General features: G+C 47.4%; 3 protein-coding genes and 1 non-coding gene across 4 annotated transcripts in view; 2 read left to right on the top strand and 2 right to left on the bottom strand.

Moving 5' to 3' along the window:
* Positions 1–16,313, top strand: part of LOC140418577 (uncharacterized) — a 49,201-nt gene extending 32,888 nt beyond the window's left edge. The window contains exon 4 of the mRNA XM_072502103.1: positions 13,235–16,313. Coding sequence (XP_072358204.1) covers positions 13,235–14,233 — 999 coding nt within the window. The 3' untranslated portion in view covers positions 14,234–16,313. The remainder of the gene's footprint in view (positions 1–13,234) is intronic.
* Positions 1–25,108, bottom strand: part of LOC140418562 (uncharacterized) — a 244,209-nt gene that overhangs the window by 151,200 nt on the left and 67,901 nt on the right. The gene's annotated exons all lie outside the window — the stretch shown is intronic.
* trnak-cuu (transfer RNA lysine (anticodon CUU)) lies at positions 2,332–2,404 on the top strand. Its single transcript has one exon. It is a non-coding gene; the product is annotated as a tRNA-Lys (tRNA).
* LOC140418564 (uncharacterized) lies at positions 18,835–22,197 on the bottom strand. Its single transcript, XM_072502082.1, has 2 exons — positions 22,120–22,197; positions 18,835–20,988 (listed from the first exon to the last, which is right to left on the bottom strand). Exons 1-2 carry the CDS (start codon positions 22,153–22,155, stop codon positions 19,879–19,881), a joined length of 1,146 nt encoding a protein of 381 aa, XP_072358183.1. The 5' UTR covers positions 22,156–22,197; the 3' UTR covers positions 18,835–19,878.

The following is a 25,108-nucleotide window of genomic DNA, read 5'->3' on the forward strand; positions in this document are numbered from 1 at the left end:
TTTACTGAGCCGTGTTCCAGTCATATGTGCCCTGTGTAATACCTTAAACTGAATCAGGCTTAGCCTGGCGCACGAGAACGACGAGTTTACCCTGTTTAGGGCATCTGCCCACATCCCCTCCTCAATCTCCTCCCCTAGCTCTTCTTCCCATTTCCCTTTTAGTTCGTCCATCATAGTCTCCCCTTCGTCTCTCATTTCCCTATATATATCCGACACCTTACCGTCCCCCACCCATTTCTTTGAGATGACTCTGTCCTGCACCTCTTGTGTCGGGAGCTGCGGGAATTCCCTCACCTGCTGCCTCGCAAAAGCCCTCAATTGCATGTACCTGAATGCATTCCCTTGGGGCAACCCATATTTCTCGGTCAGCGCTCCCAGACTCGCAAACTTCCCATCCACAAATAGATCTTTCAATTGCGTTATACCTGCTCTTTGCCACATTCCATATCCCCCATCCATTCCCCCCGGGGCAAACCTATGGTTGTTTCTTATCGGGGACCCCCCCAGTGCTCCGGTCTTTCCCCTATGTCGTCTCCACTGTCCCCAAATCTTCAGTGTAGCTACCACCACCGGACTCGTGGTATAGTTCCTTGGTGAGAACGGCAATGGGGCTGTCACCATAGCCTGCAGGCTGGTCCCCCTACAGGACGCCCTCTCTAATCTCTTCCACGCCGCTCCTTCCTCCTCTCCCATCCACTTACTCACCATTGAAATATTAGCGGCCCAATAATACTCACTTAGGCTCGGTAGTGCCAGCCCCCCCTATCCCTACTACGCTGTAAGAATCCCTTCCTCACTCTCGGAGTCTTCCCGGCCCAAACAAAACCCATGATACTCTTTTCTATCCTTTTGAAAAAAGCCTTCGTGATCACCACCGGGAGACACTGAAACACAAAAAGGAATCTCGGGAGGACCACCATCTTAACCGCCTGCACCCTCCCTGCCATTGACAATGCTACCATATCCCATCTCTTGAAATCTTCCTCCATCTGTTCCACCAACCGCGTCAAATTTAGCCTGTGCAATGTGCCCCAATTCTTAGCTATCTGGATCCCCAGGTAACGAAAGTCTCTTGTTACCTTCCTCAACGGTAGGTCTTCTATTTCTCTACTCTGCTCCCCTGGATGCACCACAAACAGCTCACTCTTTCCCATGTTCAATTTATACCCTGAAAAATCCCCAAACTCCCCAAGTATCCGCATTATTTCTGGCATCCCCTCCGCTGGATCCGCCACATATAGTAGCAGATCATCCGCATATAAAGATACCCGGTGTTCTTCTCCTCCCCTAAGTATTCCCCTCCATCCCTTGGAACCTCTCAGCGCTATCGCCAGGGGCTCAATCGCCAGTGCAAACAGTAATGGGGACAGAGGACATCCCTGCCTTGTCCCTCTATGGAGCCGAAAATATGCCGATCCCCGTCCATTCGTGACCACACTCGCCACTGGGGCCCTATACAACAGCTGCACCCATCTAACATACCCCTCTCCGAACCCAAATCTCCTCAACACCTCCCACAGATAATCCCACTCCACTCTATCAAATGCTTTCTCAGCATCCATCGCCACTACTATCTCCGTTTCACCCTCTGGTGGGGCCATCATCATTACCCCTAACAACCTCCGTATGTTCGTGTTCAGCTGTCTCCCCTTCACAAACCCAGTTTGGTCCTCATGAACCACCCCCGGGACACATTCCTCTATTCTCATTGCCATTACCTTGGCCAAGACCTTGGCATCTACATTGAGGAGGGAGATTGGTCTGTAGGACCCGCATTGTAGCGGATCCTTTTCCTTCTTTAAAAGAAGCGATATCGTGAATGTGGTTAATTCTGAATTGCACTCTGAAATTTCGTAGTAAGCCATTCAGTTTAAGGGCAATTAGGAATGGACAACCAAGCTGGTCTTGCCCGTGACACTCACATTCCATAAAGAATAGAGAACATCAAAGGGCTGTTTCCAGTGCCGGTTTCCAAGGAATCAGTACTGTGCCCTTCACTCCTGGTTACATCATTGATTTGAGAGGAAATGTGGGAACATGAACAAGAAGTTTACCTGTGACACAAAAATGATTAAACACTTGATAGTGAGGAAGAAAGCTGGAGGGAAAACAAGGCAAAGGATTACATGATAAATGGCAGGACAGGACTAGTTAGGCCAGAGCTAGTTTCCTGTGTACAGGAAGATTGCACTCGAGAGAGTACAGAGGGGATTTAACAACATCAGCCAGAAATTAACAATATTTGCTCTGAGGAACGTTTGGATAAACTGGGACTGTGTTCTTTGGAACAGAAAAGACTGAGGGGAGACCAAAATGAAATTGTGAAAAGCAGCCTGGCTGGCTCAGTCGGCAGAGCAAGGGAGTCTTAATCCCAGGGCCGTGGGTTCAAGACCCACGTTGGGCGCTTCAGCTTCTTTAATCTGAGAACAGTGAGCTGAACTGTTTTATGGGTGGCACAGTGGTTACCACTGTTGCTTCACAGCACCAGGGTCCCGGGGTTCAATTCCCACTTAGGACACTGTCTGTGCGGAGTCTGCACGTTCTCCAGTGTCTGTATGGGTTTCCTCCCACAAGTCTCGAAAGACGTGCTTGTTAGGTGAATTGGACATTCTGAATTCTCACTTTGCATACCCGAATAGATGCCAGAGTGTTACTACCAGGGGATTTTCACAGTAACTTCATTGCAGTGTTAATGTAACCCTACTTGTGACAATAATAAAGATTATTCTAAATGTATAAAATTCTGGGGGATCATGGTGGCACAGTGGTTGTGTGCCTGCGTGCTGGGGACCCGGGTTCGATCCTGGCCCCGGGTCACAGTCTGTAAGGGATTTGCACATTCTCCCATTGTCTGTGTGGGTAGGTGGCTTAATTAAATTGCCCCTTGATTGGAAAAAAATAGAAATTTACATTTTTTTAAAATTCTGAGGAATCTAAATAGATTGGATAGGAAGGTCCTATTCCCTTTGGTTGAGGGATACATATAAAAGGGGGCAGAGATTTAGGGGGGGACGAGGAGGTTTAGAGGGCGGTGAAGATCTGTGGCATGCTGCTGAAATGATGGTAGAAACCCTCATAACATTTAAAAAGTATTCAGACAGACATCTCAATTGATGTAACTTAAAAAGCTACAGACCACAATCTGTAAATTGAGATTAGGCTCAATACTTACTTTGTAGCCACGATGAGCTGAATGAAATGCAACACAAACAACAAACTTTAATAAAATCTGTGATAGTAACTCTCACCACTAAGAAGATCAGCAGTTTGCTAAGTTTAGCGGCCAAGTATGCTAATGTGGTAATTTTAAAATTTACCTGCACACATAAGAGTACAACAGCAAATTATTTAACTTCCCCAATGTGATCGGTGTAATTAGTCTCAAATTTAACCCGGAATGGTCATTTAAATTTTCCCAGTCACTCTGATATCTGAAATCTTTATCGACGGACAGAACAGACAAACCATTTTACCTCCCAATGATATTCAGGTCCTGATGAATCGAGTAAGTCTGCCAGATGATGATGTGATGTTTGGATTGAAGTTCCCGTTAGTAAATCCTCCTATTTCTAAAGGAATTTCCAAAGGAATTTCACTCTCAGTCCAGGAGAGAAATTCACAAGATTTTCTCTTCCGGGTCCTGGAGGCTGCGCATGCGCCCTGCTGCACCTGAGAAAGATGACGGCCGCGCATGCGCCCTGCGGCATATCGCCCCCGAATCAGATGACAGCCGTTAACAGGGGCCGATCAGAGAGAAAAGCGCCGATGCGGCTGCCCCATTCAGTACAGACACCGAACTGTGTCAAAAGTGCCGGAACCAATTTATCAGCCTGAGTAACGTAATGGAATAATGGCGGATAAGACTACCCGGAATGCCGGGGGCGGATGAATACGCCCTATCTCCATCACAGTAGCCAGAACGCGCAGGCGTCAGAATGTCCCGCCCCCGGAAGTAGCCTCTCTGTGCGGAGCATGCGGGTGCTGCTCCGGGCAGAGCGCAGCCGCAGTGAGAGTGAGTGCGGCTCCTAGAGGCTGAATGAGAGCCGCCGCGAGCGGGGACAATGGTGAGAACCCAAACCTCCCCAATAAGACCCATTGATTTTATTGTCAGTCTGCAGACAGGAGCTGGAGAACTGAACCCAGGCAGAGGAGAGGGAGCGAGAAAACTGCGAGTGGAGACAAGAAATGGTGAGATGGGTTTGGATTGCAGCCCAGGGAGGAGGGAGAGTGTGTGGGACTGGGATTGACAGCTTTGGGGGAACAAGAGAGGAAAAAATATTCCAGAGAAACTAGAATTCTCTGTTCAGAATTTCTATCCTGGACTGACAGTGATGGCTTTTGTAAACTCCTTTTACAGGATATTGGAAGTGGGAGGATTGGCCGACAGAAAACTCAAACCAAACATCACATCGAAATCTGACTGTCACTTGATTCATCAGGAGCTGAATATAATCAGTCTTTGAATTTGGAAGGAGAAATATTTGTCTGTTCAGTTTCAGCGGTGCGACTGCAAAAGCAGCGAGATATAGGAGAATACTGAGATTCAGGCTACTAGACTAGAAGGGCTTGAGGTTCATAAGGAGGAGGTGTTAGCAATTCTGGAAAGTGTGAAAATAGATAAGTCCCCTGGGCCGGATGGGATTTATCCTAGGATTCTCTGGGAAGCTAGGGAGGAGATTGCTGAGCCTTTGGCTTTGATCTTTAAGTCATCTTTGTCTACAGGAATAGTGCCAGAAGACTGGAGGATAGCAAATGTTGTCCCCTTGTTCAAGAAGGGGAGTAGAGACAACCCCGGTAACTATAGACCAGTGAGCCTTACTTCTGTTGTGGGCAAAATCTTGGAAAGGTTTATAAGAGATAGGATGTATAATCATCTGGAAAGGAATAATTTGATTAGAGATAGTCAACACGGTTTTGTGAAGGGTAGGTCGTGCCTCACAAACCTTATTGAATTCTTTGAGAAGGTGACCAAACAAGTGGATGAGGGTAAAGCAGTTGATGTGGTGTATATGGATTTCAGTAAAGTGTTTGATAAGGTTCCCCACGGTAGGCTACTGCAGTAAATACGGAGGCATGGGATTCAGGGTGATTTAGCAGTTTGGATCAGAAATTGGCTAGCTGGAAGAAGACAAAGGGTGGTGGTTGATGGGAAATGTTCAGGCTGGAGTCCAGTTACTAGTGGTGTACCACAAGGATCTGTTTTTGGGGCCACTGCTGTTTGTCATTTTTATAAATGACCTGGAGGAGGGCGTAGAAGTATGGGTGAGTAAATTTGCAGATGACACTAAAGTCGGTGGAGTTGTGGACAGTGCGGAAGGATGTTACAAGTTACAGAGGGACATAGATAAGCTGCAGCGCTGGGCTGAGAGGTGGAAAATGGAGTTTAATGCAGAAAAGTGTGAGGTGATTCATTTTGGAAGGAATAACAGGAAGACGGAGTACTGGGCTAATGGTAAGATTCTTGGCAGTGTGGATGAGCAGAGACATCTCGGTGTCCATGTACATAGATCCCTGAAAGTTGCCACCCAGGTTGAGAGGGTTGTTAAGAAGGCGTATGGTGTGTTAGCTTTTATTGGTAGAGGGATTGAGTTTCGGAGCCATGGGGGCCTGTACTGCGCTGTAATGTTCTATGTTCCCTGAGTGAGAGTGTTCCAGTGAACTGACTGTGGAGAGAGCTTTACCCAGTTACACAGGCTCACATCATTCACTGCAGGGAGAAATTAAACGGCTGTTTGTGTGTGGACAAAGCTTCAACCGGGAGAAACATGCGGACACCCTCACCATGGAGAAATTGTGGAAATGTACGGACTGTCGAAAAGGATTCAGTTACCCATCACAATTGGAGGTTCATCGTCACAGTCACACTGGGGATAGACCGTTCACCTGCTCCATTTGTGGGAAGGGATTCACCCATTCATACAACCTTCTGTCACACCAGCGAGTTCACACTGAGGAGAGGCCATTCACCTGCCCTGTGTGTGGGAAGGGATTCACTCGGTCATCCCACATTGTGACTCACCAACTTGTTCACACTGATAAACGACCGTTTACATGTCCTGACTGTGAGAAGAGTTTTAAATGTAAAAAGGATCTTCTGACACATCAACGTATTCACACTGGGGAAGAGACCGTTTTCCTGCTCCCTGTGTGGGAAAGGATTAATTCAGTCATCCCACCTGCAGACACATCAACGTGTTCACTCTGATCACAAACTTTTTAACTGTCCTGACTGAGAAGAGCTTTACAAACAAAAAGGATTTACTAACACACCAATATGCTCACACTGGGGACTGACCGTTCACCTGCTCTGAGGGAATGGATTCAGCCGTCCAAGTGCCCTACTGAACTACCAGAGAATTCACACTGAGAGAGGCCATTCACCTGCTCTGACACACCAGCAACTTCATACAGGAGATAGACTGATCACCTGTTCTGAATGTGGGAAGGGATTCACACGTTCATACAACCTTCTGACACATCAGCAGGTTCACAGTGAGGAGAGGCTGTTCACTTGCTCAGTGTGTGGGAAGGGATTCACTCGTTCATACAACCTATTGAATCACCAGCAAGTTCATACTGGGGAGAGGTCGTTCACCTGCTCTGTGTGGGGGTAGGGATTCAGTCAGTCATCCAACCTGCTGACATGCCAGAGAGTTCAAACTGGGGAGAGGCCGTTTATGTGCTCCATACGTGGGAAGGAATTTTCTCATTTATCTTATCTTCTGAAACATCATCGAGTTCACACTGTGGAGAGGCCATTCACCTGTAATGTCTGTGGAAAGGGATTTACTCAGTCATCCCACCTGCTAACACACAAGCGACTACAAGGTTTGGATTCTACTCTGATTGATGCTGCTAATTATGTCCAGGACTGAATCAGGTTCACTCTTGACAGTCTTAATCTGCTGATGAGATTTAATATTCTGAATAAATGTGAAATAAATAAGCTTGGTTTGAAATATTGCAGATTTTTGTCTTTCACACCTGAGTGTTTAACAGCACCTGGCTGGAGCTCAGAAAGGACAATCTGGAGGAGGATCACATGGCAGGAACAGAACTTCAGCCTGGACACAGTCCTTCAGGGTCACACTGAGACGGATAAAAGACACCTCTCTTCACTGACAGCAAAGTCCCGGTGTGGGTTAATCCTGAGGTTTGAGAGAAATGTGTCCCAGCCGCTCTCTTCATGGTTCAGAGCTCCTAGGCACGGAACAGAAGCTCCTTTACAACTGTGTTCAGAGTCAAGAAGAACATTGGTGAATGCTGGAAACGTGCTGTCAAATCAGAGATTGGTGTAAAACTGTGATGTTCCTGATTGAATGTAAAGCAGCTGGTTTAAGTTTCCAGAGTGAAAATGTGGTTATGTGACAGTCACAATGAATTAATTGAACAGAAACCTACTTAAAATAGATTGTTGAAGTCTGCGTTAAAATAACAGCTGGAGGACTTCACAGGAGCCTGGTAACTGCCGGGACAATTAGACAACGGTTTGATTCCCAGATAAAGAAGGATTGCCCAGCTGAATAATTCTACAGATTCTCTACCCTCTGAGAGAAGAAATGTCTCCTAATCTCTGTCCTAAATTTGAAATCCCTTACTCTGAGATTATGCCCTCTTGTCCTAGACTCTCCCACAAGAGGAAACAAGATGATTTTTCAGGCTGTGTAAATGGTTCCACAGACAGTTCACTGGATCACTCTCACTCGGGTGTGTGTGTGTCTCGGGGCTTTTCCAGTCACACTGATGTTTGAAATCACTTCCCACAGTCAGAACAGACAAGCACATTGACAGTTTGTGATATTTAGATCCTAATGAATTGAGTGACTTGTCAGTCAGCAGCCAGAGTAACCCCCCCCACCCACCCATTAACACTGCCAGTTACTGTGAAAAGGCCCAAGTCGGCACATTCCGGCACCTGTTTGGGTACACAGAGGGAGAATTCAGAATGTCCAATTCACCTAACAGCACGTCTTTCGGGACTTGTGGGAGGAAACCGGAGCACCCGGAGAAAACCCACAGGGAGAATGTGCAGACTCCGCACAGACAGTGACCCAAGCTGGGAATAGAACCTGGGACCCTGGAGCTGTGAAGCAACAGTGCTATCCACTTTGCTACCATGCCGCCCATCCCACCCAGCTACAATGCACTGTTTTAACCAGACCCAAGAGTAGATTCAAGATGTCACATTCGGCACAAGGATACTAGATATTATAGACTGAAAGATCCACAAACTCTGTCAAGATGGCTGCAACTTAACAGGTTATTATGGACATTAAACTGTGGGCAATATCCGATTCTGTGACCAATATTTAGTTTAACACGGACCTGAATAAGGAAACTTTGCAGCCACCTGTGAAGTTTAAATGTCTCGTTGTGTCAGGATGAACCACCATTTGAGGAAAATGAAATCTCTGGACTGTTGGATGTTGGACAGGAGAATGAGCTCGAATTGGGACAGAGTGAGTGAGTGAGCATCGTAAACTGCGATTGTATCGGGGTGTTCTGGGTCTCAGAGTTGTAACCCTGCAGTTAATTGTCAGGGATGCAGTACAATAAACCCTGAACAAAGCAAATGTGTGTGTGAAGCAACTGAAGCAGCAGGAAACAGCTGAAACAGCAGAGCTGAATGTCTGCCAGTGCAGCCACAAGACTGAACTTATTCCAGCTTCCAAGTCCACCTGAGAACCAACGTCCTGGCTATTCACCTACAAGAAGCTTCAGAGCCTCATGATAATTATTTATTTCTAAAAACGCTTCACTCCAACTCAAGGACCTGCTCAACAAGAAGACAACAGGCCTGCAGCGATATAAAGATTGCAGTCTACATTCCATTTTCATCATTACAGCTTCAACTTGATTATCATAGAATTTACAGTGCAGAAGGAGGCCATTCGGCCCATCGAGTCTGCACCAGCTCTTGGAAAGAGCACCCTACCCAAGTTCAGCCCCTCCACCCTATCCCCATAACCCAGTAACCCCACCCAACACTAAGGGCAATTTTGGATACTAAGGGCAATTTATCATGACCAATCCACCTAACCCGCACATCTTTGGACTGTGGGAGCACCCGGAAGAAACCCACGCACACACAGGGAGGATGTGCAGACTCCGCACAGACAGTGACCCAAGCCGGAATCGAACCTGGGACCCTGGAGCTGTGAAGCAATTGTGCTATCCGCAATGCTACCGTGCTGCCCACTAATTAGTTGATCTGTAACTAATTTCTGTGTATGTGTCAGTGAGTGTGAAAGAGACGAGAGACTGAGATGTTCAAACATCCAGGGAAATAGTGTGATAATAAATAACCTTTCCCTTAAAAATCACCAGTAAGCCTGCTGCTGAAATGTATTTTAAATAAAGAAAAATCACACTGAGGGCAAGGAAATATCACACAAACATCCTGATAATTGACTGGAAATCGAAATGTAATCAAACGCTGTATAACCCCCTTCAGGGAGCTATACAGAGGCTGCAGCCTCTCATGCTGAATGTCTACGTAATTCAGAGATACCTCCAGGCGACAAACATCAGCTTCAGCCTGGGAGTGGGTGAAAAACTGTTGAACTCGAATCTTCGCCGGGCACTAGGACCCGGCTGGGAACAGAAACCTTCAGGTTCCGCCCATCAGCTGTTGCATCACCGAGACGCCAGCGCATGCGCTCTGCTTTCCCAAGATGGCGGCTGTGAACCAGGGCCTGGTCCCGGGAGAGAGAGCTGACCGGCGGTGATGTGACCTGAGGATCACCGCACCTCAGGCAAGGGGCCAGGTTGGGAAGGCGGTGCCTTCAGGAATAACTGGAAGGTGATGTTTGGTCAGTTGCTGCAGTCTGTGTAGTGAAGGTGCTGTCACAGTGGTGTGAGGTGAGGAAGTACAGGATTATCACCCAGCAATGATCAATTAAGGGGAATGTAAATCCAGCTCAGGCTGCTTTCAGATTGGAAAGGGAGCTAAGGTGTGTCCTCAGAGCTGGTGAATGTTGTGGCTTTGGCAGTTTCTCTATAAAGTCCTTCTCATTCATTCCCTCTCTTTACAGCACAAATAGAGGCCCTTTGGCCCATTCATAATAATCTTTATTATTGTCACAAGTAGGCTTACATTAACACTGCAATGAAGTTACTGTGAAAATCCCCTAGTCGCCACACTACGGCGCGTGTTCGGGTACACAGAGTGAGAATTCAGAATGTCCAATTGACCTAACAAGCTCAACGTTCGGGACTTGTGGGAGGAAACCGGAGCACCTGGAGGAAACCCATGCAGACACGGGGAGAACATGCAGATTCCGAAGCCGGGAATCAAACCCAGGTGTCTGGTGCTGTGAAGCAACAGTGCTAACCACTGTGCCACCATGCCGCCCGTAAGATTATTAGATTACTAGGTCTGGGTGAATTGTGTCCCAGGATGCTGTGGGAGGCGAGGGAGAGATTGCAGCGGCTCTGACCCAAAGTTTCAACCACAAATTAGGCCTGCGTTCGGTAGAATTTAGAAGGTTACGGTGTGATCTGATTGAAGTATTTATGATATTAACAGGAAAAGACAGGGTAGATAAAGACAAACTATTTCCACTGGTTGGAGATTCTAAAAGTAGGGATCATTGTCGAAAAATTCGGGCTAGACCATTCAGTAGAGATGTTAGGAAGAACTTCTTCACACACAGGGTGGTAGAGGTTTGGAACTCTCTCCCACAAACAGCACGTGAAGCTCGATCAGTTGTTAAGATTAAATCTGAGGTAGAGTTTTGTTAAGCAAAGATATTCAGAGATATGGAGTTAGGTCACAGATAGGCCATGATCTCACTAAATGGCAGGACAGTCTCGAGGGGCTGAATGGCCTACTCCTGTCCCTATGTGTATTTCTGTGATTCTGAAGTTCAGACAATAATACCATGACAGGGGCAGCACGGTGGCGCAGTGGGTTAGCCCTGCAGCCTCACGGAGCTGAGGTCCCAGGTTCAATCCCGGCTCTGGGTCACTGTCCGTGTGGAGTTTGCACATTCTCCCCATGTTTGCGTGGGTTTCGCCCCCACAACCCAAAAATGTGCAGGCTAGGTGGATTGGCCACACTAAATTGCTCCTTGGAATAAAAATGAATTGGGTACACTAAATTTTTAAAAAAGAATACCATGACAGGGAAAGAGTCCGGATTAGAACCTGAGTTAGTCCGAGCTGCAAACCATCCCTCCAGATCCTTGCCCTTCATGGATTTAATGAAGGCCAAGGCAATAGTTGGATTACTGAAAGACTTGACGGAGTTGTTGGATACCATTTTTCGGGTCTCACGATAAAGCCTGACGTAATTCACTCCCCACAGGATTGAGCTGCCTTTGAACTTCATCGAAGCATGAATGCTTTGTTTGTGTTGCTGCCGAAAGTCCTGAATCCACCCTCCCTCCTGGGGCCAGACGCCACCTCACCGTACCAGTCTCCAGGACCTTCTGGCGATCTTTCCAGTTGTGGAAGTGAATGATTACAGGCCTGGGATGAAAACTATCCCTCAGCCTCAGAGATACAATGCACCCTTTCTAATTTGAAAAACCCAGGCTTCACATCCAGCTTGAGAAAACATGGCTTCTGGTCCTCGAAGAATTGACGGGAGCCTTACCCTCCACACCTTCTGACAGGCCGACGACTCGGATGTTCTTTCTCCGACCCTCAGTTCTCCAAGTCCTCCAGGACCTCCGCCAGCCACTCGGCTTGTTTTCAAAGGATTGAATTCTTGCCCCCGTTGAGGAGGCATCTTGCTGAACGTTCAGGATTCTCTCCTCCGGATCATCGAGCCTCTTCATGGTGTTTTGCAGCTGGGCCTCATGAGCTCACAGATATTGAGTCAGCACACTCCGCCTCTGGTCAATAACACGGATAATATCAGCAGTCATCATTTTCGCCGCCTCCCAGAGAGCTCCGGAGAGCTCGGGGTCGAGAGACCTCCCGAGTGTCAGGCCGCCATGTTGAAAAGGGGGCTCCATTTCCGCTGAATCCACCTGCGCTGTTTTATTGGTGCATTTCTTCACTTTTTCTGGCATAATCCTACCAGACCGAACCCTGAAGTCTTCCAGGACATAACAAATATGAATTCAGGATTAGGTAGATGAGTGCCGGGCGATCAGGATAAGTGACAGATTATAGGTGAGTGGCACCAGAACCTGCAGAAAATCAGCTACTCCCATGCCAGTGTCACATGCCCCCCCTCCCCCCACAGGGTTATGGGGAACTGGCAGGAAAATGGAGAGAAAGCTGAGATGAGGAGGGATTTCTTTATTCGAGGATGTGGTGAAGCTTTGGAATTCTCTACCCCAGAGGATTCTGGAGCTTCAGTCATCAAGTATTTTCAAGATACAGATTGATAGGTTTCTAGATATTGAAGACGTCGGGGGATATGGGGGATAGTGTGGGAAAACGGTGCTGAGGTAGATTGACCAATGATCCCATTGAATGGTTCAGGTTCGATGGGCCGAATGGCCGACTGCAGCTCATATTTGTTATGATCCCCTGGACAGGAAGCTGTAAGCTGGGGTGTGTCAGTCAGCCTGAATCAGCACCTTCAGGAGAATTAGGAGGGTGAATATTAGATACAGCAGAGTAAGAATGGAGGGGAGAGTGTGTGGAATGGAGATTTACAGCTTTTGGAGAACAATAGAGGAAATAATATTTCATAGAAACTAGAATTGTCTGTTCTGAGTTTCTATCCTGTACTGACAGTGATGAATTTTGTAAATTGTTTTTACAGGATATTAGATGAGAAGGAATTACAGACAGAAATCTCAATCATCACGTCTCGATCTGACAGTCACTCCCTTCCTTGGATCCTGAATATCATCGGCCTTTCAATCTAGAAGGAAAAATGTTTCCCCGAACTGTCAGCAAAATATTTCAACCATCAGTGTGACTGAAAAAGCACCGAGACCCACACAACACACACCCGAGTGAGAGAGTTCCGGTGAACTGACTGTGGAAAGAGCTTTAACCAGTTACACAGCCTGAAAAACATCACAACATTCAGAGTGGGGAGAGACCATACCCGTGTTGTGGACAAGGCTTTGACTGATCATCCAACCTGGAGAGATGTGAGGAGACCCAAAACATGGAGAAACCGTGGAAATGTGAGGACTGTGGGAAGGGATTCAGAGCCCCATCTCAGCTGGAGATTCATCAACGCAGTCACACTGGGGAGAGGCCGTTCACCTGCTCAAAATGTGGGAAGGGATTTACTCAGTTCTCCAGCCTGCAGGCTCACCAGCGAGTTCACACTGGGGAGAGGCCATTCACCTGCTCCAAGTGTGGGAAGGGATTTACTCGGTTATCCACCCTGCAGACACATCAGCGAGTTCACACTGGGGAGAGGCCATTCACCTGCTCTCAATGTGGGAAGGGATTTACTGACGTATCCAACCTGCGGAGGCACCAGCGAGTTCACACTGGGCAGAGGCCGTTCACCTGCTCTCAGTGTGGGAAGGAATTTACTTGGTTATCCACCCTGCAGACACATCAGCGAGTTCACACTGGGGTGAGGTCATTCAACTGCTCCCAATGTGGGAAGGGATTTACTCCATTATCTGACCTGCGGAGACACCAGCGAGTTCACACTGGAGAGAGGCCATTCCCCTGCTCTCAGTGTGGGAAAGGATTTACTCGAGTATTCAACCTGCAGTCACACCAGCGAGTTCACACTGGAGAGAGGCCGTTCACCTGCTCTCAATGTGGGAAAGGATTTACTGACGTATCCAACCTGCGGAGGCACCAGCGAGTTCACACTGGGCAGAGGCCGTTCACCTGCTTTCAGTGTGGGAAAGGATTTACTCGAGTATTCAACCTGCAGTCACACCAGCGAGTTCACACTGGAGAGAGGCCGTTCACCTGCTCTCAATGTGGGAAAGGATTTACTGACGTAGCCAACCTGCGGAGGCACCAGCGAGTTCACACTGGGCAGAGGCCGTTCACCTGCTCTCAATGTGGGAAAGGATTTAGTCAAGTATCCAACCTGCAGTCACACCAGCGAGTTCACACTGGAGAGAGGCCGTTCACCTGCTCTCAATGTGGGAAAGGATTTACTGACGTATCCAACCTGCGGAGGCACCAGGGAGTTCACACTGGGCAGAGGCCGTTCACCTGCTCTCAGTGTGGGAAAGGATTTACTCAGTTATCCCACCTGCGGAGACACCAGCGAGTTCACACTGGGGAGAGGCCGTCCACTTCACAATGTGAGACGGGATTGCATGTTTCACCACACCTGCTGTGACACCAACAATTTCACAATTGATGACAGGGGTTGGATTCTGCTGTTATTGTTTCTGCTCTACACCCAGGGCTGCATTTTGTTCATTCTGACAGGTGGTCAGTGAGGATGGTCGGAGGGTTTCTTTCTGCTGGACTGACCGGTCTCACCACTTTGTCTCCAGTGGGCTGATGCTCTTTGAGCCTTGTTGCTAATACCTGGCTTCAAATTGCACAAGGATCACAGAGTGAAAGGGTGTTTGGAAGTTTGAAGATATTTAGTTGCCATTTCTGTTTGGAACCCAGCAAAGCATGCCACGTTGTCATGGAGAGGGGCCCGGGTGATTACATGGTTCTTTTGTTTAAGTTATCTGGGCGTTCCTCACAGAAGAAAACTATCAGGGTACGAGAGGCAAGTTGTCGGAGGTGGACTGGGAAACTGATTGGTACAGGGAATACCTCATGTTTAAGCAATTATTACATATTTATCAGGGTTGGTTATCTCAGTTGAGTGGACGAATGGTTCGTGATGCAGAGCAAGGCCAACAGTGAGGATTCAACTCCCATACTGGCTGAGTTTATTCATGAAGGCCCCACCTTCTCAACCAGGTCCCTCGCCTGAGGTGTGCTGACCCTCAGGTTAAATCACCTCCAGTCAGCTCTCTCTGTCAAAGGGGAGAGCAGCCTATGGTCCTCTGTGGTTGAACAACTTTAATTTCACATATATACAACAAATATAGGTTCCTTTAAGGAACAAAAATCCAAAGGAAAAGTGTTGTAACCGTGGCTAACAAGAAAAGTTAAAGATTCCATGAGATCCATTAGAATTCAGCAAAGGAGGACCAAGAAACTGATGAGAGCAAACTGGCGAGAAACATAAAAAACGACTGGAAAAGCTTCTACAGGAATGTGAAAAGGAAAAGATTAGCAAAGACCAATGTGGGTCCATTCCAGGCAGAGACAGGAGAGTTTAGAATGGGGAGTAAGGAAATGGCAGAGAAACTAAACAACGTGTGTCTGTCTTCACAGAGGAAGATACAGAAATTGTCCCCAAAACACCAGAGAACCAAGGGACTGGCAGAGATTAGTATTGGTGAAAAAGTAGCACTGGAAAAATTAATGGGGTTGAAAGTCAATAAATCCCCAAAAGCTGATGACCTACATCCCAGAGTATTGAACGAGGTGGCTGTAGAAATCTCTATTCCTCATTCTAAATTCTCCTGACTCTATCCGGAACGGACAAAACTTTGTCTGAGACAAACGTTTCCTTTTTACGTAGCCACAGAAGCTTTAACAGTCCATTTTTATGTATTTTGCTAGTTCACATTCTATTCTATTCTCCCTTTGTTTCTCAGTGTCTTGGTCGAAGAACTGAAGTAAATCCTCGGGAATGAATCATCACTTTGGACAGGTTCTGAGACAATTAAGTTTCAACTTCCAGGGCAGATTAACTATAATCGTGGAGTGTGATTTTAGATTGTCTCAAGGGCGAAGTTCTAGTTTATAGTTTAATGTGTAGGTTTCCGAGTTAAAGTAGCTTCTAGTTTGTTTTTTTGTTGCATTAAAACTCATAAAACGTTAAGTCCCGTCGTGTGATCCTTTAATTTGTTGACTGGGAATTAGATTTTTTATAAGAAGTTGCTGACCTTTATGGAGATCCTAATCCACAAGTTTTGTCTTCCTATTTGACCCTCGGGCACCTTTCTGTCTCTATTGCTCGTGTCAGTGACAGCCAGGTGATGGAGCTGAGGGCTGAATTTAGCTGAGAATAACGGGGCCTGTGCCCCAGTTGGGGAACTGCCATGGGCGTCGCTAATAGAGAAAGGAAGGTGCTGGAGGACTGACTGGGAACTGCACCTCCAACCAATCAGCGGTGGGGGGGGGGTGACCGGGGCTGACGGTGATGTGACCCCCAGGGTTCAGTGCCCCTGTGTCCAAAGCGGGGAGTCACGGGAACAGGGTACAGAGGAGCCGAAGGGAAACCATTTGGGACCAGAACATTGTGAACATCCTGTTACTCTGGTTGTCTTTGATCCTCAATTAATATTCTGTTAGTTTTTTTAACCATGTTCTGTTTCGTTAATAAACTTTTAACAGGAAAATATTTGAATTGGTTGAACTTGTCTTGATTAAATTTATTCACTTTAGGAAAAATGGGTGAAATGGGTTGACAAGCTCTTTAACAGAAAGTGAGTCCCTCTAAGGTAATTGGCAAAGGAGCCAGAGGGGTTGAGGAGATTTGATTTTTCTTTTGACACAGTGTTTGAAAATGGGTTTAAGGAATCAATCGTGACTGACTAATTTATCAAGGTTCTCTGAGGAAGTAACAAGGGATGTCAATAAAGGGGAACCTGTAGATGTGCTTTATCTGGATTTCCAGGAGGTATTTCCCAAGATGCCACTTCAAAGGTTATTACACAAAATAAGAGCAGCGAATGAGCTGGGGTGAGGTGGACCCTGGTAACATTATGGACATTGAAATATCTGGTCTCAGTGATGGTGTGGATATGGGGTCAGAAACTCATCTTGGGGTCAGATCTGACACGGAGATTGTGCAGAGTGTGGTTCAGCCTCAGACAATTCCCAGGGAGAGGGATGGTCTCGGGAGTTAGGGAACGGAATTTGTAGTGGTGATTGAAGTCGATGACTTTGGTCTTCCCAATTTTTAATTGGAGGAAAGCCTTTCATCCAGTACTGGATGTGGGATACGCAGTTTGATAATTGAGTGACAGTGGAGGAATGGAGCGGGATGGGGGTGAGGGAGAGCTGGGTGTTGTCAGTGTACATGTGAAAACTAACACGGTGCTTTTGGATGATGTCACCTCACGAGAAATATGAGGGGCTGAGGATAGATCCTTTGGGAACACCGAGTATAAGGGATTTGGAGAGGAAAGGGAGATTGGAGATCATAGAATTTATAGGGCAGAAGGAGGCCATTCGGCCCATCGAGTCTGCACCGGCTCTTGGAAAGAGCACTCTACCCAAGCCAACAACCCCACCCTATCCCCATAACCCAGTAACCCCACCCAACACTAAGGGAAATTTTGGACACTAAGGGCAATTTAGCATGGCCAATCCACCTAACCTGCACATCTTTGGACTGTGGAAGGAAACCGGGGCACCCGGAGGAAACCCACGCACACACGGGGAGAACGTGCAGACTCCGCACAGACAAGCTGGGAATCGAACCTGGGACCCTAGAGCTGTGAAGCAATTGTGTTAACCACTATGCTACCGTGCTGCCCTAAATGTCTTGGAAATTTGTAGAGATGGTGGGGTCAAGTGTTATGTTTAGGATAGGAGATGATGCTGCATTAAAGTGAGAAGGACAGAACCAAATGAGAGAGAACTGGAAACATATCATCTAGCATAGAGAGGTTGGATGGTCAACTGTTTTGTGAGAATGGAGTCAAGGGAACAGAAGTTGGGTCTGATGGACAATATAAGCTCGGAGGGAGTGAGAAGATTGGGGAGAAACTGGAGAAAGATCCGAGTTCAGGGCTCAGACGAGGAGGAACTTTAGACAGTTTGGTCTGGTGGGTTAGTGGGAGGGAGGGAAGCAGCAGAGGCAGCTGATCAGATTGCCCCAATCTCAGTGACAAAGAAACCCCATGAACTCCACATACTTGTTGTCGGAGGTGAGGATGGATGAAACAGGGGGAGGGGGGAGAACATTTCAAAAGGAAGAACTTTTGTTAGAAATATTTTGAAATACTTGATGCACATTGTTTCACGCAATGCTGATTTATTTGACTTTTACCTGGAATATTAACCCCTATAACTGAGCTGGAGTTTATTTACTGTTAAGGGCATAGCCAAAAAGGAAATTTGAGACATTTGTCCTCCCAGTTTGTCTTTGCAATTTGTATAGCACAAGGAGAGGTTGTGAACCAGAGAAATGATGTCCCTGACTACTTGTGATGGTTTCATTGCAAAGTAAATGTTTATGATGGAATAGGAAAATAAATAAAATGATATAGAAGTACACTTAAAATAAGGCAATGGCTTCACACATCCCAATACTTTAAACAGTTCCAAACAATCTTAATTTAACTACCTCAGAGTGAACCTTCCCCAATCTGTCCAGCAACGCCTTATAGATTTTAAGATCTATAAAATGCAGAAACCTTGTCCCAAACTGCCTTTACTCCAATTTGCTCCTGAGGTTAACCAGCAGTTAACGGGCTTTTCAAATCTGGCTTCCTTCACACAGCTTTCTGGGCTGAGATTCAAACAGCATCTTCACAGGTTTCAGGGGCTTTTAACAGTAACTTAATTTGAAGCCTACTTGTGACAATCCGCATCCCCTTAACTACATTCTTTCCCTTTGATCTCTCCATCACTTTACCCAATTTCTTTTGAACTAATTTCTCCCAGAATTGATTAACATAATCTCTTTACTTTAACATTCATAATTTTAAAAAGTGAATTTACTTTATCCATATTTCATTCATGACACCTTTCTTTCACACCTTGTGTTGCTCTGTTTCTCTGGTTCTAAATATGGGGGTTAATATGGTCACCTTCCTTAATCCTAATTGTGTTTGCTTTAGTCGCCAGGTATCTCTCGATACCGCCACAAGGTTCAAATCCGAATACTAATCAAAGAGCCAATACACCAGTTAGTTAGTTCAAAGTCAATACTATTTATTTACACACACAGTAAGATCTACACATGCACAAAGTACCACAAACTAAACTATCTCTAACACTAACGCCTGTACTTAGCTTCTGGTGCCCACTCAGTCAGGGGATCTGTTGTTCGGATCGGAGGTTGTTGGGTACGAAGAGGTACAGGAGAACAGCTAAGGTCGTCGGTCTGGTAGCGCGCGTTGACCTTGAACTTACTTGCTTCTGGTGCAGCTGGTGGAAGGGTCTCTCCGCTTTGAGAGCCAATTCCAAGAGAGCGATTCTCTCGTGGGGGGTTCCTTCTTATACCCGGAGGGGCTTCGCACGCTTTTAGGTGGGCCTTAAACTTGGCCCCAATTAATCGGGCCGCTTCTCGATCACTGGTATTGATCTTCACCAATAAAGGGGTAGGTGCCCTGATAGCTGAGCGTGTCTTTGGTAGCCGTTGGCCTTGCTTTGTTTGTGCTTTCGGTTGGGGAACTGGCGCCGGGATGCCTGAAACAGTATCGGTTACCTGAGTGGCTTTCCTTTGTTCCCGGAGATGGGCCATCAATATGCGAATCGACCTATAGTTTCAATTCCGTCTGGGAGCTGTCTCCCCAATCTGCATTCGGGCTCTGTGCCTGCTTGTTTTCCTAACATTGTCCACAGTTCCCTATATTATTTGCGAGCGTCCATTTTGTATTCTGGAAGTGGCCATCCCAGATGGCTACACTTGCATATTTTATCTTTTGAATCACAACACCCATTTACATCTGTTTCTGTTCGCTACCCAACCTGACTACATTTTTTCGGTAAACATCTGGTTTGAAGTCTAGCCGGGCTCATTAACACATCAAACTCAGTTTAAATTCACACAGCTACTCTATCTCCCATCGTAAGGACCACTTCACCAGTTGCATAAAATGATATTACACATAGAAAATAGTTCAATTTCTTAGATTCTTCTGACAAATTTTCTTGATAAAACATCAGTAGAAATCAATATTTATGAACAAGGTTCATTCCTGGATGTGATTAACAGTAAAATACAATCACTAATTATTTACAAACACGCTGGTGACTTGTCAGGATGGACAACCGAGTGAATCTCTTCCCACACACGAAGCAGGGGAACGGTCTCTCCCCAGTGTGAACTCGCTGGTGTCTTTGCAGAGTGGATGACTGAGTGAATCCTTTCCCACACTCGAAGCAGGTGAATGGCCTCTCCCTGGTGTGAATTCGCTGGTGTACAGTCAGTTGAGATGATTGTCTGAACCCTGTCCCACAGTGAGAGCATCTGAATGGTCTCTCATCAGTGTGAACAAGCTGATGGCGCATCAGATCCACAGGACTTTTATAGCACTTCCCACAGTCAGTGCATTGAAATGGTCTCGCTTCAGTGTGAACCTGCTGGTGTTTCAGCAGGGTGGATGAATCGCTGAATCCCTTTCCACACTTGGAGCAGGAGAATGGCCTCTCACCGGTGTGAACTCGCTGGTGTTGTAGTAGCCCTGATGATCGAGTGAATCCCTTCCCACATTCGGGGCAGGTGAACGGCCTCTCTCCAGTGTGAATTCGCTGGTGTACAATGAGTTCAGATGACTGCCTGAACCCAGTTCCACAGTCCAAGCACCTGAACGGTCTCTCATCAGTGTGAGCTCGCTGATGGCGCATTAGGTTGAGGGAACTTTTATAGCACCTCGCACAGTCTACACATTTAAAAGGTCTCTCGTCCGTGTGAACCTGCTGGTGTTTCAACAGAGTGGAAGAATCAGTAAATCCCTTTCCACACTTGGAGCAGATGAATGGCCTCTCCCCAGTGTGAACCCACTGGTGTTGTTGCAGCCCTGATGATCGAGTGAATCCCTTCCCACACTCTGGGCAGGTGAATGGCGTCTCCCCACTATGAACTCGCTGGTGTCTCAGCAGATTGGATGACCAGGTGAATCCCTTCCCACATTCTGGGCAGGTGAACAGTCTCTCCCCAGTGTGACTGGGCTGATGGGCTTCCAGCTCCGAAAGGGATCTGAATCCCTGCTCACAGTCCCCACATTTCTCCGCACTGCTAGCATTGCTATTTTCTTGCATGTTAAAAATCTGATGATATTCAGATCCTGATGTGATGTCTGTTTTCAGTTTCCCAACTGCAAATCCTCCCCTTCTAACACCCTGTGAAATTGATTTAAAACAGAAAAAAAAGGAGTGAGAGAGAACCCACAAAAACACAAAGGCAGCTTGTGAAATTGAGCTGAATTCATCTGGTCATTTGTGGGGCCGGCACTGGGAGAAAGTGACCATGAAAACTGTTGGGTTGTCACAAAAATCCAACTGTTTCAGTGATGTCCTCAGGGAAGGGAACCTACCATCCGGTCTGGACCTACACAGGATTCTGGCCTTTATATGAACAAATGAAATAGGAGCAGGAGTAAACCATAAGCCCCATTGAGCTGCTTCAACGTTAACTATGATAATTGCTGATCTTGGTTTAATCTCCAATTTCCTGGCCTCCTCCTCAAATCCTTTGATTCCCTGAAAAATCTCTCCATCTCTGGGTTAGAAATTTCTGCCATTTTAATCTTGGGAAGACTGAAGCCATTGTCTTCACTCCCTGCTACGAATTCCACTTCCTAACCATTCAATCCGTCCATCTCCTCAGAAACTGTCTGAGGATTGTGCAGAGTTGAGGGGCTGAATGTCCTCCTTGTGCACTGACGGGATTCTATGATTGTCAGTCTAGGATAGAAATTTCCAACGTTCTTTCTCCTGCTCCCTAATCCAGAATGACCGATCATGCTCGCTGCTGTACTTTGCCCCTCGTCGTCATCAGCAGTCCTTCAATTTGAGGATGACGTCAGCTCAGAGTCTTGAGTTTCTGCCATGATGGACAGAACCACAGATCTTGAGACCATGAGGTATTGGGATCAGGAGAGCAGGATGTATTTCCCTTTCTTTCCATCAATCCATCGCCCCAACATTCAGACATTGGGACTCAAAGGGTGATGTAGATTGATGGACATGTTGCCTCCATTCTGAACAATGGGTAACAAGCTCCTCCCACTCATTGAAACATTGCCCCCTAGAAAGATGGCGGCCACGCATGCGCCATGGTGCACACATTCCAATAAAGATGGTGGCCATTAACCCAGGCTGAAAATGAGGAACTGCAGCCCCGCTCGGTACAATCTGGGTCTGGTAAACACTTTTCCGAGGTTACTGACTCACACAAGGTGCTTCCGCAGCGTTTCCGCCATTCCCCGCGATCTCTCCCTCTCTGCATGTTGTTAACCAACGCTTACTTACTGCGGGTGTAAAGAAGCAACCGCTCTTCGTCGCCATTACCCACACTGCGCATGCTTCAATCACAGCAGGCCCCGCCACTCTTTCACTCCGATTGGTTGGAGGACCAGCCTCTCCCGGTCGGTCCACCAGTCCTGCCCCACCTGATCCTATTGGTCCGGAGCCGCTGTCAATCACCTGGGCATTGTGACAGTTTCAAATGGTGAGAGCGGCCACAGTCAGTATCTGGAGAACCATAACTAAATTTTGTTTTCATAAAATAGTGAATTAGTCATGGTTTGTTGACAGCATAATATAATCAATTTCTGGTGTGTGTTACTCTGTCGCTGTTATAGATCATAGAATTTACAGTGCAGCAGGAGGCCATTCGGCCCATCGAGTCTGCACCGGCTCTTGGAAAGAGCACCCTACCCAAGGTCAACAGCCCCACCCTGTCCCCATAGCCCAGTAACCCCATCCAACACGAAGGGCAATTTTGGACACTGAGGGCAATTTAGCATGGCCAATCCACCTAACCTGCACATCTTTGGACTGTGGGAGGAAACCGGAGCACCCAAAGGAAACCCACGCACACACGGGGAGGATGTGCAGACTCCGCACAGGCAGTGACCCAAGCCGGAATCGAACCTGGGATCCTGGAGCTGTGAAGCAATTGTGCTATCCACAATGCTACCGTGCTGCCCTAATAACCTTTCAGACAATAACCTTTTAAAGAAATAAATTTAGAGTACCCAATTCATTTTTTTCCAATTAAGGGGAAATTTAGTGTGGTCAACCCACCTACCCTGCACATCTTTGGGGTGTGGGGGTGAGACCCACGCAGACACAGGGAGAAGGTGCAAACTCCACACGGACAGTGACCCAGGGCCAGGATCGAACCCGGGTTCTTGGCACCGTGAGGCAGCAGTGCGAAGCACTAGGCCACCGTGCTGCCCCCTTTATTAGACAATAACCTGCCTTTTATTCCAATTCTGGTGTATGTTACCACTGCAGGTCCTGGGCTGATTGGAGTCTGGTATAATAAACAGAGTCTGGTTCCAGTGTCTCCGAGGTCATTTCAACGGCAGGTAAGCTGACATTAATGGAGACAAAAGGCCCAATAAATATCCAATTGTAATAGGAGGACAAGGTGTAAGGAAGCAATGATATTTTGAGGTTTCTGTGTTGTGGTGAGTGTCACTGAGAGGTGTGGGATAAAATAGGAATGGAAACATGACAGAGACACGTGTGACTGACTCCACCTGACTGAGAGCTGTTATACCCAAGGGGAGAGCAATGAGGACATGGGGAACTCCAGAGATTTCTGATATCCGAGGTACATCTGTTGGAGGTACTGAAAATGTTCAGATCGTTCTTGCGGTTCTCAAGTTAGGGAAATGTATCTGACAGCTCATCAAAACCAAAGTTTTAATCTTCTCTTTGAGACACTTTGTGATTGAAAAGGTCAAATGGACTTCCGGGTGCGGCGATGACCAGCTAAGTCGCACGTTTCGGCAGCTCCCGGTGGAATGGATTTTTGGGCTCTTAATAGGAGCCCCAACGGCAATTTAAACGGCCAAAAACACTGTGCGGTAAACTAGAAGGGAATCCCCCGGACACGCATGGAGAAAGGAGAGGATAGCAGCCGGATTGCGGAGGATCCTCTGGAGCAGCGGCAAGGAAGGCAAGCTCAAAGCAAGATGGCGTCGGAAGGTGGCCGTTTGTTATGGGGCCCAGACCAACAAGAGTTCCTGTGGCGCTGTGTGGAAGAGCTGAAAAAGGAATTGAAGAAGGAGTTGTTGGCCCCGATATTACAGGCGATTGAAGGGCTAAAGGAGGAGCAGAAGACTCAAGAGCAGGAGCTTCGGGTCGTGAAGGCAAAGGCTGCTGAAAGCGAAGATGAAATACAGGGCCTGGTGGTGAAGACAGAGATGCACGAGGCGCAGCACAAAAGGTGTGTGGAAAGGCTGGAAGTACTGGAGAATAATTCGAGGAGGAAGAATTTAAGGGTTCTGGGTCTTCCCGAAGGCGTAGAAGGGGCGGACGTCGGGACATATGTGAGCACGATGCTTCACTCGCCAATGGGATCGGAGGCCCCGACGGGCCCTTTGGAGGTGGAGGGAGCTTATCCAGTTATGGCGCGAAGACCAAGGGCAGGAGAAATACCTCGAGCCATAGTGGTGAGGTTTCACCGCTATAATGACAGAGATGGTCCTAAGATGGGCGAAGAAAACTCAGAGCTGCAGGTGGGAGAACGCGGTGATCCGCGTATACCAGGATTGGAGTGCGGAGGTGGCGAGAAGGAGGGCAAGTTTTAATCGGGCTAAGGCGGTGCTTCACAAAAAGATGATCCAGTTTGGAATGTTACAACCGGCGAGATTGTGGGTCACACACCAAGGGAAGCACCACTACTTTGAGACGGCAGAAGAGGCATGGACATTCATTGTGGACGAGAAGCTGGAATAGTCTGGCGAGAGAAAGAACTTCTGGGACAAAGTGGTGGGGTGATTATGTGGGGCGAGGAAAAAAGGGGGGGGGTGATTTTTCAGTTTGTTAATCTTGCGATCCTGTAACTTTTCTCTCTTCCCCATGATGGGGGGGGGGGGGGGGGGGGGGGAGGAGAGTATGAGGAGCTCTGGGCGCCGGTCATTAGGGGCGGGGCCGAGAGGGAAACGCGGGCTTTGTTCCCGCGCTATGGTAATTATGGCGGGAACAGGGACGCAGGAAGGAGGGGGCCTCGCACAGTGGGGGCCGAGGACAAGGGGGGAAGCCGAGGTCAGCCAGAGTTCGCTGACTTCTGGGAGCAGCATGGGGGGTGCAAATACGCTAGGAAGGGATCTAGTGGAGGGGGGGTCGGGGGGGGGGGGGTTTAACTGGGTTGCTGCTGCTAAGGAGAAGGGGGAGCTGTTATGTGATGGGGTGGTCGAGGCGGGAGGGCGCCGTCAGGGGGATACACGGGTACGTGGGAACCGGGTGAGGAGCTGGGTTAAAAAAGGGGATGGCTAGTCGACAA

The sequence above is a fragment of the Scyliorhinus torazame genome, chromosome 5 (genome assembly GCF_047496885.1).
Source record: "Scyliorhinus torazame isolate Kashiwa2021f chromosome 5, sScyTor2.1, whole genome shotgun sequence".
Classification (NCBI taxonomy): domain Eukaryota; kingdom Metazoa; phylum Chordata; class Chondrichthyes; order Carcharhiniformes; family Scyliorhinidae; genus Scyliorhinus; species Scyliorhinus torazame.